The sequence below is a fragment of the Mauremys reevesii genome, linkage group 9, assembly GCF_016161935.1.
Source record: "Mauremys reevesii isolate NIE-2019 linkage group 9, ASM1616193v1, whole genome shotgun sequence".
In the NCBI taxonomy this organism is placed as follows: Eukaryota; Metazoa; Chordata; order Testudines; family Geoemydidae; genus Mauremys; species Mauremys reevesii.
The window spans coordinates 98788754-98807124 of NC_052631.1; the positions used below are offsets into that span (position 1 = coordinate 98788754).

The 18371-nt window shown below is 42.0% G+C and overlaps 1 protein-coding gene and 1 long non-coding RNA gene across 7 annotated transcripts in view; one reads left to right on the top strand and one right to left on the bottom strand.

Moving 5' to 3' along the window:
* Window positions 1-6064, bottom strand: LOC120371962. Its single transcript, XR_005584670.1, has 3 exons — window positions 5701-6064; window positions 5468-5603; window positions 1-1648 (listed from the first exon to the last, which is right to left on the bottom strand). It is a non-coding gene; the product is annotated as an uncharacterized LOC120371962 (long non-coding RNA).
* Window positions 6033-18371, top strand: part of MOSPD1 (motile sperm domain containing 1) — a 23521-nt gene continuing 11182 nt past the window's right edge. For 3 of the 6 annotated variants that reach the window (XM_039488490.1, XM_039488485.1, XM_039488491.1), the window contains exons 1-4: window positions 6361-6481; window positions 12708-12965; window positions 13163-13238; window positions 16627-16850. In XM_039488490.1, coding sequence (XP_039344424.1) covers window positions 12812-12965; window positions 13163-13238; window positions 16627-16850 — 454 coding nt within the window. In that variant the 5' untranslated portion in view covers window positions 6361-6481; window positions 12708-12811. Of the gene's footprint in view, window positions 6087-6360; window positions 6614-7485; window positions 7613-12707; window positions 12966-13162; window positions 13239-16626; window positions 16851-18371 lie in introns of those variants that run through there. The other 3 variants (XM_039488486.1, XM_039488489.1, XM_039488488.1) reach the window with 3 other exon arrangements.

The following is an 18371-nucleotide window of genomic DNA, read 5'->3' on the forward strand; positions in this document are numbered from 1 at the left end:
CTTCTCTCTCCATCATAGCTATTTGTAGGGAAGAGTGCATTTGACATCTTGTGCTGCAGAATAGAAAAGAAAACAGAGGACTGCAAAGAAAATGTAAACTCCAAGGATTTATGGCAATATTCCAAACACAGGGCCTTTTATGATTTGCAGGGAGGAAGCACAAGCTTCTATGCTTGCACAGCAATTAAGAACTAAATATATTAAGAACTGAATATAAAACTTTTGTTAGAGAAATAATATTTAAGTCTTCCCTCCCCGTCCAACAGCTCCCTGCTTTCCCCATCCCAATTTATAACTCTTTAATTCTTGCCATGTCTTTCGTGTAATAACCCCAGCTGTTTGTGTTCCATCTGTTGAAGAATAACTTTCCAAGACTCAAAGCATACTTTAAGGAGAAGAAGGCCCTCTGATAAGGTGTAAGATGTTTCACCGTCAATCATTCCAGCTCTTTTGCCACAATGAGTTTCACCCACATCACAGATGTATAGCATACTGATAAATTCAATATAGGCCCTTTCTGTGGGGTTGATCCTGTCTGTGAATCTGTAGTGCCACTTCCGCTATATCTGGATGCTGAAGGATTTGATATTCTATTACATGCAATAAGTCCTTTTGCCATGACTGACAAAGACTGGAATAAGGGCCTTGCTATACAAGTGTGAGAGGTGGTAGAAGAACTGAGCACAATAGAATATTTCTGACAATATAACAGAATACTTCACACAGAGAAGTAACGAATCTCCATCATTTTAGACTGTATAAAGAAATGGGGAGTCACCACAACAATGAAAAAACATACATGGTGGGATCATTCAGGAGCCTCTTGTGTTTTCTGTCTCCACTCTCACATTTCTTACTTTTCCTAGTGTGACCAGGATACAATACTTCACATGGCAAAAATGGGCTAGTGCTTTTAGGCTGCAAAATGGCAGTCCCACCGAGATCTCAAAATATGGGATCAGCAAAGATTCACAGGACCCAGAACTAGATTTAGAAATAAAGTTTCAACCCGCACAACCTCATGAACACTGAGCTGCACCCGCGAGAAGGTCCCTTGTCTCTGCTCCCCTCTCCACTATTTTTCTTTCACCCCCCACTACTTGTAACTGATTCCCGCTTGTCCACCTGATTTTCTTTCAATTTCCTTTATATCTGCTCCTTATTTTGCCATTCCCTTTTTTGGCCCCATACTTTTACTAGGTCCAAGTTCCTTATACTGTCTCCATGATCATTTCAAAGCACCTTCCTACTGCTGACTTCCCTCAGCAGCTATATCAGGCATGACCAGACATGGTGCTGCATAGGACAGTCTCAGTCACTGGACATTCCCAGGCCTGGGCTCCCATAAAGCATGGGACAACTGCCCTAGCTGTCCCTACTGGCACAGTCCTGGCATAGATTTATTAAGCATATTTCATAACACAGCAAGAGAGTGAACTGGATGTCTTATCTTTAATTTGTGCTCCCAATGGACAAAGTTTACAGAGAAATTTTAGGAGAGTGCACTGCGACGTCTCTGCTCTCACTTCCTCATTTGACCTGCAGTCTGGGATTAATTTTCCCGTGCACCAAAATGGCCAGTCACTTGATGTAGTCTTCACCAAGTACACATCTCTTATTTTTATGGTAAACCACATACATTTGTCACCTGGAACAAACATTGGGAGAAAGTCAAAATTAGCCTTTATAAGGGTGTTAACTACCTCAAGTTAATTGGCAATAAATTAATTTAAAGTAGAAAACCCAAGCAGACATACCTTTTGTATCAGTCCTCTCTCTAGGACCACATATCCAGGCTGTATTTCGCTGCTTCTTCCTCCAGAACATCTCTAAAATCTGGTCTTTCTTCTCCATTCCCATAACTAAACTCTTATCCAGACCCTCATCATCTCTCATCCCAACTACTCCAAACTCTTCCTTTCTGGCCTTGACAAATCCCACCTTGTCCCATTTATATCCATTCAAAATGCTACTGCAAAGAGCATTTTCTTGTCTTCACTTTTAAGCTCCTTCAAAGCCTACTTGTTATCTCTTATACTGTATCAAGACATTGAACTCTGCCTCTATTCTGCAAAATATGTCAGTCTGTCTTGAATGCCCATTTATAAAAATTTCCAGCAAGCATCTTCTGCTTTCTCTCATGCTACCCCTTATCCATGTGAGGAGCTCCCTGTAAATATCCACAAAGCCACCACATTTTCCTCCTTCAAATCCCTTCTTCAAACTCGCCTATACCATGATGCCTACAAAATTTTTGATAATGGTTACGCAGGTGGGGTGCTGTGACTGCTGCTTATGTAGTCTGACTAGTATCATCTCACTGTTATCTTGTGCCTACTTTGCAGAGATTACAATGTAATTATAAAATCAGAGAGTAGCCGTCTATTCTCTCCTTTTATTAGGCTGTAAGCTCTTTGGGGTAGGTACTGTCTCTGTTATGTTTATACAGCATGATGGGGCTGTGATCTTTAGGTACTACCACACTACAAATAAAAAATGACCAGTGAAGCTCCAGATTTATTTTGTGCAGTTACACTAGCTAGGCTAAAGGTATATAAAGAATACAATCCCTCATCATGCTTCAAGATGTAAGCCAGTCACTAAGGTCCAGATCCACAATGGATTAGGAGCCTTAACACCTTTGTGGATCTGGGTGTAACTGCTTGGAGTTAGCAGGAAACCTCCCTAGGAGAAAGTTATTGCAAAATTGTCCATTGTATGAGTTTTTTCACTTTTCTCTGAAGCTTCAGGTGTTGGCCACAGTCAGAGACAGGATACCAGACTAGACAAACTACTGGTCTCACCCAGTATGGTAATTCCTGCAATCCAATACAGGATTGGTAAACAAAATAACCTAGTACAAGCAGGCGTCATGGTTGGAAGGAGTAGGCAGGAGATCAACACACATTTCAAATTTGAAGCAAGTAGTCAGTGGAGTCATTATTCAGTATGTAGGAGGCCTGGGGAACTAGACGTTTTATTCTGACAGAGAAATGAAAAGAAAATGCATTTTTATAATATTCCACCTGTTTTTTTGCTTTTGTTTTGTTTATAAATGATCTGGATCAACTTTTGAAGCATGTTCATGACTACTGCATTAAGGAACTTCTGCTAAGACAGGTTTTCAAACAAAGAAAACATGGTACATTTGGTTAGTGCATAATACAAGGGTCCTAGCTTTCCAAAAGTACTCTGAATACTCAAAGTCTGCCAGCATAAATGTTTAACAATAATTCTTAAGCTGATTTTTAATACACTGAACATTAAGCTGTTTTGGCTGATTTAAGTCTCTCAAAGAGAAATATTATGTATTACCAGAATATTTGCCATTATTATACTTTCACTGCATAAATTTTCAGAGATTCTGAAAAGATTTAAATTTGTGTATTAAGAATTAATGATAAACTGAAATAGCAAATAATATGTGGTTGTAAGATTCTAATTCTGGGTGCAGACATTAGTGACTGTATGACACATAGGAGACATTTGCGAGAGGATGGGTGTTAGCACTATCATCTTGGCTAAGTTCCAGTGTAATGCCTTTCTTCCTATTTTAAAATCCCCCTATAATTACAACTGGACAAAAAGTCACTTCCTGTCCTAAACTGCTGCATGTTTTTATTGTGAAGTATTAAATGGCTGCTGTGTTCCGCAACGGAGGTGGCTCTATTTCAGTAGTCAGTAGAGTGAGTGCATCATGTAACTTATTCTATAATTCTATGCTCTTTAATATTAGGGTTTCAAGAGACCTCAGGAGGTCATCTAGTCCAATCCCCTGCTCAACGCAGGACCAACACCAATTAATCATCCCAGCCAGGGCTTTGTCAAGCCAGCCTTAAAAACCTCTAAGGATGGAGATTCCACCACCTCCCTAGGTAACACATTCCAGTGCTTCACCACCCTCCTAGCGACCTTCCTAATATCCAACCTAGACCTCCCCCACTGCAACTTGAGACCATTGCTCCTTGTTCTGTCATCTGCCACCACTGAGAATAGCCTAGCTCCATCCTCTTTGGAAACCTTCAGGTAGTTGAAGGCTGCTATCAAATCCCCTCTCACTCTTCTCTTCTGCAGACTAAATAACCTCAGTTCCCTCAGCCTCTCCTTGTAAGTCATATGCCACAGCCCCCAAATGATTTTTGTTGCCCTCCACTGGACTCTCTCCAATTTGTCCACATCCAGGGGTGAAAGTAACTTAAAGGACTTACCGGTACACCAGAGTCCTGAGCAGGGGCATGGCCTCAACCAGAAGAGATGTGGCCTTTCAATATTTAAAGGCAGTGGGTCTCAGGCAGCACTTTAAAGGGCCCAGGGCTCCCTGCAGTGGCCGGAGCCCCTGGCCCTTTAAATCTCCTCCGGGGCTCCAGCAGCCGGGTTCAGGCAGGGATTTAAAGGGCCCAGAGCTCCGGCTGCTGCGGGGAGCCCCGCTGCCTTTAAATATTGAAAGGCCACACCTTTAAAGGGCCCAGCGTTCCCCGCAGTGGCTGAAGCCCTGGGCCCTTTAAATCACCGCCAGGGAAGCCAGTCCAGTCTGGCACGGTGTACCAGCTCCTGCCGGTACGCCATACTGGCTTACTTTCACCTCTGTCCATATCCCTTCTGTGGTGGTGGGGGACCAAAACTGGACACAATATTCCAGGTGTGGCCTCACCAGTACAGAATAGACAGAAATAATCACTTCCCTTGATCTCCTGGCAATGCTCCTACTAATACAGCCCAATGTGCCCTTGGAATTCTTGACAACAAGGGCACGCTGTTGACTCATATCCAGCTTCTAGTCCACTGTAATCCCCAGGTCCTTTTCTGCAGAACTGCTGCGTAGCCAGTCGGCCCCCAGCCTGTAGTGGTACATGGGATTCTTCCTTCCTAAGTGCAGGACTCTGCTCTTGTCCTTGTTGAACCTCATCAAATTTCTTTTGGCCCAATCCTCCAATTTGTCTAGGTCACTCTAGACCCTATCCCTACCTTCCAGCGTATCTACCTCTCCCCATTTTGGTGTCATCTGCGAACTTGCTGAGGGTGCAATTCATCCCATCATCCAGATCATTAAAGATGTTGAACAAAACCAGGCCCAGGACCGACCCCCGGGGCACTCCACTTGATACTGGCTGCCAACGAGACATTGAGCTGTTGATCACTACCCGCTGAGCCCAACAATCTAGCCAGCTTTCTTTCCACCTTATAGTCCATCCATCCAATTCATATTTGTTTAACTTGCTGGCAAGAATACTGTGGGAGACCGTATCAAAAGCTTCACTAAAGTCAAGATGACAGGTTTCAGAGTAGCAGCCATGTTAGTCTGTATCTGCAAAAACAGGAGTACTTGTGGCACCTTAAAGACTAACAAATTTATTTTAGCATGAGCTTTCGTGAGCTGCAGCTCACTTTTTCGGATGCATAGAATGCAACACACAGACAGGAGATATTTATACATACAGAGAACATGAAAAGGTGGAAGTATGCATACCAACAGGAAGAGTCTAATCAATTGAGATGAGCTATCATCAGCAGGAGGAAAAAAAACTTTTTGAAGTGATAATTAAGATGGCCCATAGAAGGTGTGAGGTCAAGATATATCACATCCACAGCTGGATTCTGGAATCCTGCAATTTAAAAGGCCAATATAAATCTAAATCATTCATCTGTTTTACTTATATTCATTGGTATAGAAAACAAACGGCAGGCTGTTAACAATCTTACCACCTGGAACGATCCATCAGGATTATGCATTCGTACAGTAGCGCTTAGGGGCCCCAATCAGAACGAAACACTTGCTGTGCTGGGTACTGCACAGATAGGAAGATGCGGTCCCGTCCAAACCAGTTCAATTTTACAAAGCCAAACTACAGCAAGGGAATGTCACAAACCACAGCGGGAGGTGTGTGTGGGGGGGGGGGGGGAGCACAGGGAGGCCAAGGGTAAGTGCCAGGCACAGAGTTACCTAGGCTACGTGTATCATTGGTTTCTGAGTCACTGACGCTATCGCAGGATTAGGCGACCATAGCCATGTTGGCTGGGGCCAAGGATCACCAGAGGCTGGCTACCGCCACAGGAGATCTCCCGCCTGCTGGAGAGCTCTGAAGTAGGTCAGTGACTGTCCCTAATTAGCGGGGGGGGGGAGAGGGTGTCAGCCGGGGCCCCTCACCGCCCGGGCGGGGGAGAGGGTGTCAGCCCGACAGGTTGACCCGGCCGGGCTCAGCGCTGCTCAGCGGCGAAGAGGCCCCCGGGGGGCGTGGCGCGAGCCCTGGGAACCGCCCGGCCCCGGCCCCGGCCCCCCGGGGCAGACGAACGGTCAGAGACAGCAGCGCGAGCCGCAGCGCGCGCGGTGGGCGGGTCATGACGTCACTCGGAGAGGGGGGGGTGAGACAGCCACGATCCCGGCAGCCATAGCGACGACGCTTCCTGCAGTGTCGGGCGGGGGGGCTGACAAAGGGGCTCCGCACAGGCAGCCGGCGAGCCAGGACCCGGCGGGGCCCGAGGGGTGAGTGCGGGAGCCGGCCGGGCCTGGGGGTCCGCGGCTCCCCCGGCCCCAGCAGGGGAGCCCCGCGGCCGGCCGGCTCGGTGCCCCTGACAGGCCGGGCGCGGCGGCGGGGCGGCGAGATCCCCGGCACCCGTGAGTGCGGCAGCTCGGATCCGTGCGCCTGGGGCTGAGGGCGGGCCCGGGCCCCGGGCGGGGTGTCCTGTCCCCCTCCCCCCGGTTGGAGCCGGGCGTAGCCGCGCTCCCGAGGGGCGGCTGGGCAGCGGCTGGGCAGCGGCGGCTCCGGGCCTCGCCGGCGGGCGCAGAGGGCCGGGACCCTCGGCAGCGCTGGGTCGGACTCAGGCCGCGGAGCCCCCCCCCTGTTGACAGGTCCCGGCACATCAGCCTCGTCCGGCCGCTGTCAACACGCTCACGTGGAGCAGCCGCCGAGCCGCCGCGCGGGGGCGCTGCGGAGCCTGGCTGCCCCGCGCCGGGACAGGAGCTGCCCCAGCCGCTGGCCCCAGGGCGCCGAACCCTCCCGGGCACAGCTGTGCACCCCGCGGGGTCCTGCGAGCAGCCGCCGCCGGCTGGGGCGGGCCTCACTGCCAGCTGCCACTTGCCTGGGGTGAAGGGGGAGAGGGTTGGGAGGTCACCCGGCCTGCCCGTTCCTCGTGCAAGGGAGAGGGCCCTGGAAACCCTCATTCTCAGCCCGCACTGCCGCTGGGTTAGGATCTTTGACTCTGTGTTCGCCCTCTCTGGAAAATCAAAAGCTGGGAAGTCTCAGAAACTAAGTAGGGCAGGGCTGGAACTGGGGAGAGGAGCATCGATTATGCCATAGCTTTACTGCTCACTGCTGGAAAAGATTCTGAAAAAGTTAGCGTGTGCCACTACTTCCTCTTCTGCTGCCCCAGCTGAGGCATTACAGTCAAGGAACAATGTTAGGGACAGTAGTACACAAAGGGTTGGCCAAGACGGACTCTCTTTGTCTCATTAGTACGTTTAGGAAAAACCGATTTTTTTTTCCCCAGCTAGCCCAACTCAAAAATCAGTTTCTCACAGATGCTTGGATTTCTTTTTTCCTGACTGACAGCTTTCCCTGACCTGGGAAAAAACAACATACAGTATTAACATACAATATTTTTAAATGGAAATTGGGTAAGCACCACAAAAATAAGGAAATTCAGGTTGAGATTGATTTACATTATTGAAAATCCTGCATTACCTAACTAAACCAGAATGGATCAGAAATTGTGTGCAAGTGTTATTTAGAATTTCCTTGTTTCTGTCTTTGTGACCTAGCTAATTTTATCCAAGTAATTTTTAGCATTCATTATTTAAAATATCTTTCAAGTGAAAGAATTCCCACAGAAACTTATAAAATTGGACACAATAAGTCATGCTACTAGTATCTCATTAATATGATATAATATTTTGAGATTATTAGATCTCAAAGCACCTTGCAAGTATTACTTGCATTTCACAGTGCCATGTGAGGTAGGTAAATAGTACACCTCTACCCCGATATAACGCGACCCGGTATAACACAAATTAGAATATAACACAGTAAAGCAGTGCTCCGGATGGCTGTGTACTCTGGCGGATCAAAGCAAGTTCGGTATAACGTGGTTTCACCTATAATGCGGTAAGATTTTTTGGCTCCCGAGGACAGCGTTATATAGGGGTAGAGGTGTAGTACAACCATTTTGGCTCCTCTTCTGCAAAATATGCTTCCGAGTAGCCCCATAGATTTAAATGGGACAACATACACACTTCAATACCTTGCTGAATTGAGGCCTTTATAGACTAACAATCTGAGGCACAGAGAGGTTAACTAATTTGCTCAAGATCACACAGTGAGTCAATGACAGCATGAAATAGTAGAACTTAGGTGTCTTGACTTCTGATTCTGTGCTCTAATCACTAGATAACTCCCCCTCCCAAGTAATTACAGGAAGTTTAATATGTAGATTGTGTCGGTATATATTAAGGCCATCTAAAATTACCCTGATAAATAAACAAATAGAATGAAATTCCAACACCTCAATCAATTTTAATACTTAACTTTAACCTCAAACTATTGGATTTCTTGACAAATCTGAAAGGACAATAGTTTCTTACTGGTCTTTTAGTCTGTAATGATTCTGAAGGAGACTGTGTCTTACTGTGTATATACATAATGAAAACATGGACAAATATTCTGATCATATTTTGGAACTAGACAGTTTGAGTATATCACTGGGGATAACTTTTACAATATGTATTATTTAGCTAGTACAGTGGTTTTCAACCTTTTTCGTTTGTGGACTCCTAAAAAAATCTTGAATGGAGGTCGGACACTTTTGAAAATCTTAGACATTGTCTGCAGACCCCTGGGGTTGAAAAATCACTGAGCTAGTAAATGATAGCTCCAGTGCAATGCCTTGTATGTATTACATTGTAACAAGACTTCTTAAATCGGAGATGTGCAGTTTAAAATCTCAGAAAAGTAATGTACATATTAAGGTCTTTTTAAAGATTAGCTCATTGTTCTGAATAAATTGCTTACCCAATTTCCCCCTTTTAAAAAAAGCCATTTGTGCTCCTGAATACAAAAAAGGAGTATAGACTATGCTCAGAAACCATGGTGATGAGCTGGTTATAAGAACATGAATAGAACAGAATCTTAATTTTGAAAACTTCTTGATTTTATTTTCATTTTTTTATTAAACTAAAAAATAGCCAAAAATCAAAGTTCTATGCTTGGAGAAATAAGTTACATTTTAGTCCATTTTTTCTCTGCCAAGTTAAAACCTCTTGTAAAAAGGGGTTTCTAAGGGAAATGCTGGCAAACGAGTGCTATCATGACACAAGCAGTGTACTTTTAGGTACTTTATGGAGGAAGATTCCTTTACTGAGCTGGAAAGTCATCAGCGTAGAGTAGCTGTCATACTGTATGGTCTGTTGGCAAAACAGCTAACGCTGCTAAAATGATATGAGCTGTGTGCAAGTGGATCCCTGCACCTGCAGAGTCTCATTGATGTCACTGAGGCTCCATACAGGTGCAGGAGTCCACCTGTGTGGATTAGTTTGCAGGAGGCCTTAGGCCCTGATCCTGCAAAGATTTATGCCCATGCTTAGCTTTGTGTGTTGTTAATAGTCCCTTTGATTCTAATGAGCTTTGCAGTTATAGACCTCTTTTCTAAAGCACTTTGAAATCTACTATGACCTAGGTATTATTATCATTATACCAGCAAACCCTTCAGTATAGATGTAGCTTATAAAAAGTGCTTTTACTAGTTTAGTTTATACTGATTCAGCAAGCATAATCAGTTATACTGGCAAAAGAACTTTTATGCTGGTATAACTATCATCATAAAGGCTTTTGCCGGTAAAGCATTGTCACAAAAAAGTCACGTTCTTGACCGATGTTGCTATGACACAAAAATCTAGTGTACACTTGGCTTGGTCCTTCATATTGGTGAAAACTTAGCACTTTCCATTGATACCAGTTTGAATGATAACTTTTTACCCAGCCAGTAAATGACAAGTGGAAGCAAGAGCATGATGCATATGTATAGCTAAAAAAAAACAAATAAAAACCCATGACATTTGGAGTTGAGGTAGGATCAGGGAATCCGCAATGAATCCAATGCATGTGTTAAAAATAAAAAAACAGTAATAAAATGTAATATTGAAGAATAAAGAATCACATTTATTGGAACTTTAGTAATCCAATAAAATATTTCAAAATATCCAAAAATATATTTTCTGTTAGTTATTCAGTAATGTAGTAAGTATGTTTAAAACAATCATTAGAAAAAAATCTTTTGTGCAGTTTAGCCAAATTCATATGTGTAGATTTTATATTAATGAGAGCTTTAGTATCTTATTTCTTATGTTCCTGAATTGCTTACTGTATATTGCACTGTAATTAGCTTTTCCTAATTCTCTCTTCTTCTATTGCCTGTAAGAAATAGTTTATTTGAAAACAGTTTTGTATTCCTGGGAGCTGGCATTCTTTCAAGCTAGACCCTGATACAGTTCTTGTGTTTGAATGAAACTGTGAATATTATTTAGCAATAGCACATTAAGATGCTCAAGTCCCACTAATTAGACTTGCTGTGCAAAATAATTGCAGAGCTTATTCATCTCTTCTGAAACAAAAAGTATTTACCAAAATTCTGAGAAGAGCACAGAATCTAAATGGCCATTTGCTGATATGTAGCCTATTTAAAAAGTGTTTTGAAAAAGAAATAGAATATCAGTCAGGAATATCATCATCAGGGATTTGTTATCAGAAGAATATAATTAGCATTCTAGTCTACTAGAAAGTAATCCTGGGTTCTGAAAGGAGATTGGATTTTAGGAAAAAAGATACTGGAATAAGAATAGTTAGTCTTTGGGAAGGACAATATGCACCTACTCTTAGAGAATTTTTAATATATATATATAATTAATTATTTTAAAAAGTTTTTACATCTTGAACCAGAACTAAATTCTGTATATTGGGTAGAGTGTGCACTAGTGATTTTAGTCCCTTTTGGATGTTTAGGTATCAAAAGCTGAAATTTTGTGAAAATTAGCTCTGATATAAAATATTGGCACTTTGAAATGTAATTTCATGATTTAAAACAGAAAAATAGGCATTTATTTACCATCCATAGCATTAGGGCTGTGTCTGCACTAGGGAATTCTAGAAACAAAATTACCACTGGTGCAACCACCAGTTAGGCTGCACATGAGTAACAGGTTTAGTCGATGTGGTGGTAAAATGCTGGAAACCACTTGGAGCCTCATCTCCGTCGGTGACAGCACAAGTGGAATTTTTTAAAATTAACATTTCCTAGCATACACTCAGCCTAAGAGTCTCCAGTCAGACTCTTGGTGTCCTCCTGGGACTATCAGCCTGTAGAAAACATAGTGAAATACTATTTTAGGCCACAATCCTGCAAAGACAAACACCTGCATAACATCATACACTGTGAATAGGCTTGTTCACTACAATGGAATTACTTAGCGCATAAAGGCAAGCATCTGTATAAATATTTGCACGATTGGAGCCTTATTTTTATATTATAAAATTACATTTGGGAGTGTGATATGAACAGGTTGTGGGGTTTTGTTTTTTGTTTTATCTGGATTGAGATTTCAGAAATGAACTTGAAAAATCTGGAGGAGGAAAAAGATATTTTTGTTACACACTGGGAAAAACAATCATTCTTAATATCAACTTAAATAATAACTACAAATTTAGCTTCAGTAAATGTGATTGAAAAATCCAAAACCTACCCTGTGAATAATGAATAATGACAAAGTGAATAATGACAAATATCTTATATATCCTACTTGATTTTTAATTCACTGCCTTTACACTGAAATACTATTATGATCAGACTTCAGAGGTGCAATTAGACAAAGAATGAAGGTCTTCCTGATTCTTTTGTTCTGAATCTTTGCACTGTGACCTGGCTCTCATACAAACATGATATACATAACATATTGTACTGTACCTTGGGATGTTTCAGTTAGGCCACTGATGTGAATTCATGCTGACCAATATTGTCTCATTGTTTCCTTGTACTCTCCTGTCTGTCTGCCTTGATCCACCTGTTGTCTCTTGTCTTATATTCAGGTTATAAGCTCTTTGCTGCAGGGATTGTCTTTTTGTTCTGTGTTTGTAGAGCCCTTAGCACAGTGGGGTCTTGGTCCATGACTGAGGCAAGAGGCATTACAGCAGGGGTCAGCAACCTTTCGGAAGTGCTGTGCCGAGTCTTCATTTAGTCACTCTCATTTAAGGATCCACGTGCCAGTCATACATTTTAATGTTCTTAGAAGGTCTCTTTCTATAAGTCTATAATATAGAACTAAACTATTGTTGTATGTAAAGTAAATAAGGTTTTTAAAATGTGTAAGAAGCTTCATGTAAAATTAAATTAAAATGCAGAGCCCCCCAGACTGGTGGCCAGGACCCAGGCAGTGTGAGTGCCACTGAAAATCACGCATGCCATAGGTTGCCTACCCCTGCACTACAGCTATACAAATAATAATAATGAAAGGAAGGCATATTCACTTTATTGCAGTTTTTAAAATGGATGAAAACAAAATGTCAAAGATGAGTAGAATTATGTTAGCTTGAACATTTTTGAAGAATTATAAACAAGCTCAAAACCAAATGTCAAGGAGTGTATCTATGTATCATCTGCTGTCTGATTAGGTTCTATGGATTTGCAAAAACAAACACAATCATCATTCCATTTCCTTTCTTCTGCAGAATTGCCAAAATGCGTTGGAATTCTTAAATGACTCCAAACCAGAAGTCTGTTTGGGATACAAAATCGTAAGAGCAGAAGAAGCAGCAGGAAGGATTCGGTGCCAATGCAGCAACAAAAAAGACAGCCAGAGTTAGTGGAAGGAAATCTTCCTGTGTTTGTGTTTCCTACAGAGCTTATATTTTATGCAGATGACCAGTCAACACACAAGCAGGTGTTGACTCTATATAACCCCTATGAGTTTGCCTTAAAATTCAAAGGTGGGTTTCCTAGATTCAGTTTCATTTGAGATTTCCTTTATCAGTCTACCTGTAGTTTATGTAACAAACATAAGATATGAAAAATGTAGTGTTAGGGAAAAATTCAGATTTGTCTTTTACCACACTCTGGTTGTTTGTTAAAATTTGTACTGCTGCTGGATTATACCATGTAACCACCCATGTCCTTTTCATTTCAGTTCTTTGTACAACTCCAAATAAATATGTCGTTGTCGATGCCGCAGGTGCAGTGAAGCCTCAGTGTTGTGTTGATATGTAAGTAAAAATAGCTCAGTTCTCCTTAACTGCTGAAGATTTGAATAACTACATCAGCTAATTGTATGTCTAAACCTCAGCTAGTATTTAAAAGGCACATTTTAAACTACACTACAGAAAATACTAACCTCTGGTCCCACGACATCATTCATATTTTGTTAAACATTAAAATATCTTAGTGCTTATGCAAGTTGCTTGGTAATTCTAAATTAGCCGGAGAAAATTAAATACTTAGCTATATAAAGTAAATTCCTACTTTAATCGAGTAAAACCTCAGTTATACACCTCTACCCCGATATAACGTGACCCGATATAACATGAATTCGGATATAACGCGGTAAAGCAGCGCTCCGAGGAGGCTGTGCACTCCGGCGGATCAAAGCAAATTCGATATAATGCAGTTTCACCTATAACACAGTAAGATTTTTTGGCTCCCGAGGACAGCGTTATATCAGGGTAGAGGTGTATTAATGAGCAGAGAGACACTGTATGTTGCTAAATTTTATGAATTAGCAAGAAAAGTAAAGAGTGACTCAAGGACACTGAATCACAAAATGTAAATTGTAAAATTATTTTGGCAAGTGTACAGTACTCGTTTAACAATATCACAGTTCTGCGTTCTATTGGCTCTTCCCCCCCTGTTTTTGTAATTTATGACAGGGGCATTAGATAGGTGCCTCTTTTTACTTGTGTAAATATGAATAAACAATAATAGAGTGCAAATAAATAGATCCTAGGGTATAGTTTTAAAAGTAAGTCGTACTAATATGAACCACACTAGAATACTTTGCTATAATATAAGGTTTTTTGCTAAGATGGGTGAGATCACCAGGCTTGGGGTTTTTTGGGTGAGAATTATTTGCAGATTGGCAAAGTGAGAATCTGTGAAATTCTAACATGCATGCTTTCAGTGGGCCATATAACATAGTGAGTATACTTCTGCTGCCTGTTCAGTGAAGATACCCTTGCCTACCATTTTTTTAATCTCTCTTCTCCTTCCTTGACCCCAGCTCACTCGCAGAGAAGGGCTGATGGGCAGTTAAGCGTTACCTTCAAAATCCCCAAATGTTAAATAAGGCTTCTAGTTTTTTGCATTAACCATGATTTATCAGTATTGACTGCTGTAATTCAGAGCAGAAAAAATTGGTAAATATTCATTAATTCAAAATAGCCTGACATGTTTCAGCTTCTGTATGTTAGCTTCATGCTTATCTACATGACTTCAAGGCTGCAGTGTGTGCCTCGTGAGCATGAAGTATCCAAAATAAATAAAAATAGAAAGGAAATTGGGTTTTCTGATTAAACATTTATTTACCCCAAAAAGCATTCTTTATATTTTCTGGCCAATAAATGCCATTAACGAAAGACCTACTTGTAATGAACTCTTGGTTCTCTGCAAAGCAAATGACACAACTCTGATATGAGGCGCCAATCTGGTACTGTGGCACTGGCCTCATCAGGAGTGATTGGGAATTTCAAGGGAGTAACCAACTAGCATTTCCCATTAAAAAGCATCAGTGGGTAGGGATAGCAATCCTGTTAAAGGCACAAAAATGATCAACACATACCAGTGCATGGAATGTTTCTGTTACTGTAATTCAGTGAGTCATTCCGGTCTCTATCTGATCTTTATGGAATTTTGATTGATTATCTTTGGATCCATCTCAGAAAATATTAGTTTCCTTAGTTAGGTCTCCAAGAATATTTTTTCAGCAGCAAATACCCGACCCCGTTTTGGGGGATGTTGTCTCAGTAGGGGTAACGTTCTTGGAACTATGTTTATTGCTGTGAGGTTAGGATATGAACTGTGCTGTATACGTATGGCCCTTTGCCAGATAAACCGATATTCTACAGAGCTTCTAATTATGCAGTACGCTCCAGTAAGAAACAGGAGAATGTATCTGTTTATATGGGTCTGTAGAGAAACATCTGTTTGCTTGACAGTAACTGTGTATGCTCAAACAGAATCTTTACATAATGCTGTGCTTATACTGATGCGTAGAAGCATGGTACTAACAATAGAAAAGAATTTAAAGCAACACGAGAAGTCTTGAAATCAAAGGCTTGACGCTGCAGCTCTGACCTAAGCAAAAGTGCATGCCTGAGTAAGGACTGCAGGGTCAAACCTTTGTTGCTCAGTGATCTACTCAAGACAGAGCCCACTCTTCACCTAATGGCAGTTGCCTAGGCACAGGTGAAATAAATTTACTTGATGAAACTCCATCATGGCCAAACTCATTTGCTTCTAAGGTTACGAAGAAGCTCCTATGTTCAATAAGCATATGGTTTACAGGCTGATGTATTTCAAACCTCTGTCATTCTCTGTTCCCTTTCGCAAGCCCTACTTAAACTACAAGTTAATTTTAGGCATACCCACACAAAGGCTTGTTATTAAAATACTAGGTATCTTAATGTGATCATAAAATCCAGTTTCTTAAAATTCAGTCCATAATGCAGACATCATGGGGGTTTTTGTGCAGTAATATAATGCTGAACTGATAAGTTTCCTGGAACAGTGTTAAAATGGCACTACCCAATGCCAGTGTAGTCAGAAACCTTTATTCTTAAGAGTTTGCAACTTGCTCTGGGCTGAAACTTGTTAGACTGCACATTTCCTGAAGCTAACCGGCTTAAATATGGATTTTCTCTTAGTAGCACTTAATATCTCTCAAAAGGTTTTTATGGTCATTCAAGTAAATAATTTGCATTTTGGGAAAAAACCCAGTTACAATACCCATTATGGTGGCTAAATATTGTTGGATTTTAAAACTAGGTACACATGCATTTTCATAATTATTTATAACTACAGTGAAGACCCAAGTATCAGGGGGTAGCTGTGTTAGTCTGTATCAACAAAAACAATAAGGTGTCCAGTGGCACCTTAAAGACTAACAGATTTATTTTAAGGTGCCACTGGACTCCTTGCTGTTTTAGCAAAGACCCAAGTGAACAAACTGCTGTTCATAGAAGAGAGTACGGACGGGATTTAGTTAAGCTTGGCTCTTTGCTGGTCCTGTGTGAGAGTTGACATGAAGTACTACAGAACTGCATCATTTTGGGTGCTCAGATAGTGGTCGTGGGTATATAAGTATCCTGACCCCAGCCTTGCAGTTGAAACTGTGCAGATAAATCTCTTGAAAGGGGCTCTGCATAGATGCAGGGGTCTATCCATACAAGTCAGTTGCAGGTTTCTAAACAGAATGTAAGAGATGTATCCACAGAGCAGTGAAAAGATCTGCGAAATTTAACTACATATCTAGCTGAAACTCTTAGAGTGGTTGGTTTTTGCTTTTGAAGATGCCCCTGATACTTTTGTGATTGTGAATATCATTATTTTAGCTTTTAAAAGAACATGCATAAACTTTTTTTTTTTTTTTAAACTCTACAGTGTGATTCGTCACAGAGACGTTCGGGCTTGTCACTATGGCGTGATAGACAAATTCCGTCTCCAAGTGTCTGAACAAAGCCAGAGGAAAGCATTAGGGCGAAAAGAAGTCATTGCTACACTACTTCCATCTGCAAAAGAGCAACAGCAAAAGGAAGAAGAGGAAAAAAGAATAAAAGAACACCTGGCTGAAAGTGTCTTTTTTGAGCAGACTTTGTGTCAACCAGGTAGTTTAAAATCTTACCTAGCCCTCTTCTGGCTCAAACAGTTTGGTACAGCGGGAATGGCTGGAAAGAGGTTAAACTATAAGGAAGATAGTCTAAATTAACTCCATTTTTACTTTCTCGTAAGAGTGCACTGGTTATTGTGAAGAGTGGTTATGGTGCTCCAGAGCCCACCCTATTGCTGTCTTGCTTATGTCCTCTTCAGTCAACTGAGAGAGCTATAAACTACCAGGTGCCCCTAAAAGTTACATGGGCTATCCAGAGTTTTGTCCATTTGAATACTGTGTCTTTTAAGGGTCCAGTCCTACTACACAAGCAAATTCCCACTGACTTCAGCAGGAGATGTGGCTACAAACGGATTGCAGGGCCATGCCCTTGGAGACTAATTTGTTCTCTCAAAGTGGGTCTCCAAATATATTTTTGTCTGTCTCAGAACTTTAATCCTCCACCTCCTGACTAGCAGCAGATACAGCCAAACACTTTCCACACATGGCACTTCTTGTGTGCCATGTTTTTACCTCTGAAAGGTACAGAAAAGTGGAGTTACAAATATCTGCTATGCACATGCACTAGTATAGAGAGTAGGTGATGTACCACCAGCCATGGCTGAAGCAGGAGCTCTTGCAAATTAGGGGTGGCAGGGTAAGAAGGCTTGTTAACTCACTGATTGTTTTGTTGTCTTCTAAGTCCAACATTTAGGCACTACTGGCTTGCACAAAAGCCCTGCACAGCTGCCACCTAGCCCTGTAGAGGTGCCTAGAATCCCATGGCTCCTGTGTTTCCACCATTAAAGTACTGACACTGCCCAGCAGCTGTGTGCCTAACTCTCCTGTGCCCCAGCAGGATTCACAAAATAGGGATTCCCCTGCTTCCTTGCCTTCAGGGCCTAATCTGATAGGTGTGCGTCGGGCAGTGGTTCTGTACCCCTTGGGGTATGCAGAGCTCTTCCAGGGGGTACATCAACACCTCTAGATATTTGCCTAGTTTTACAACAGGCTACATAAAAAGCACTAGCGAAGACAGTACAAACTAAAATTTCACACAGACAAAATGAGACAATGAGCAATTTTTCAGTAACAGTGTGCGGTGACACTTTTGTATTGTTTATGTCTGATTTTTGTAAGCAAGTAGTTTAAGTCAGATAAAATTTGGGGTTCACAGTACAAATCAGACTCCTAAAAGGGGTACAGTAGTCTGGAAAGGTTGGGAACCACTGGCTTAGGGCCTGTCTAAACCCAAACAAAATGATGAGGGCAGGGTCCCCCTTACAACCTTTATCCCAGTGGTTAGAGTGCTCAGGATGTGGGAGACCTGGATTCAAGTTCTCCCCACATGATATGGAGCAGGGATTTGAACTTGGGTCTCCCACTTTCCAAGTGAATTCCATAATCACTCTGCTGTGGGGCAGATCTCTCCTATTGAAGCTGCCCACTTTGTATAAATAATTAACTATACAGTGGCCCAGGGAGAGAATGACTAAGTCCCGCTTGTGAATCCCACCCTAGGTAGCTTTGCATAGAATTA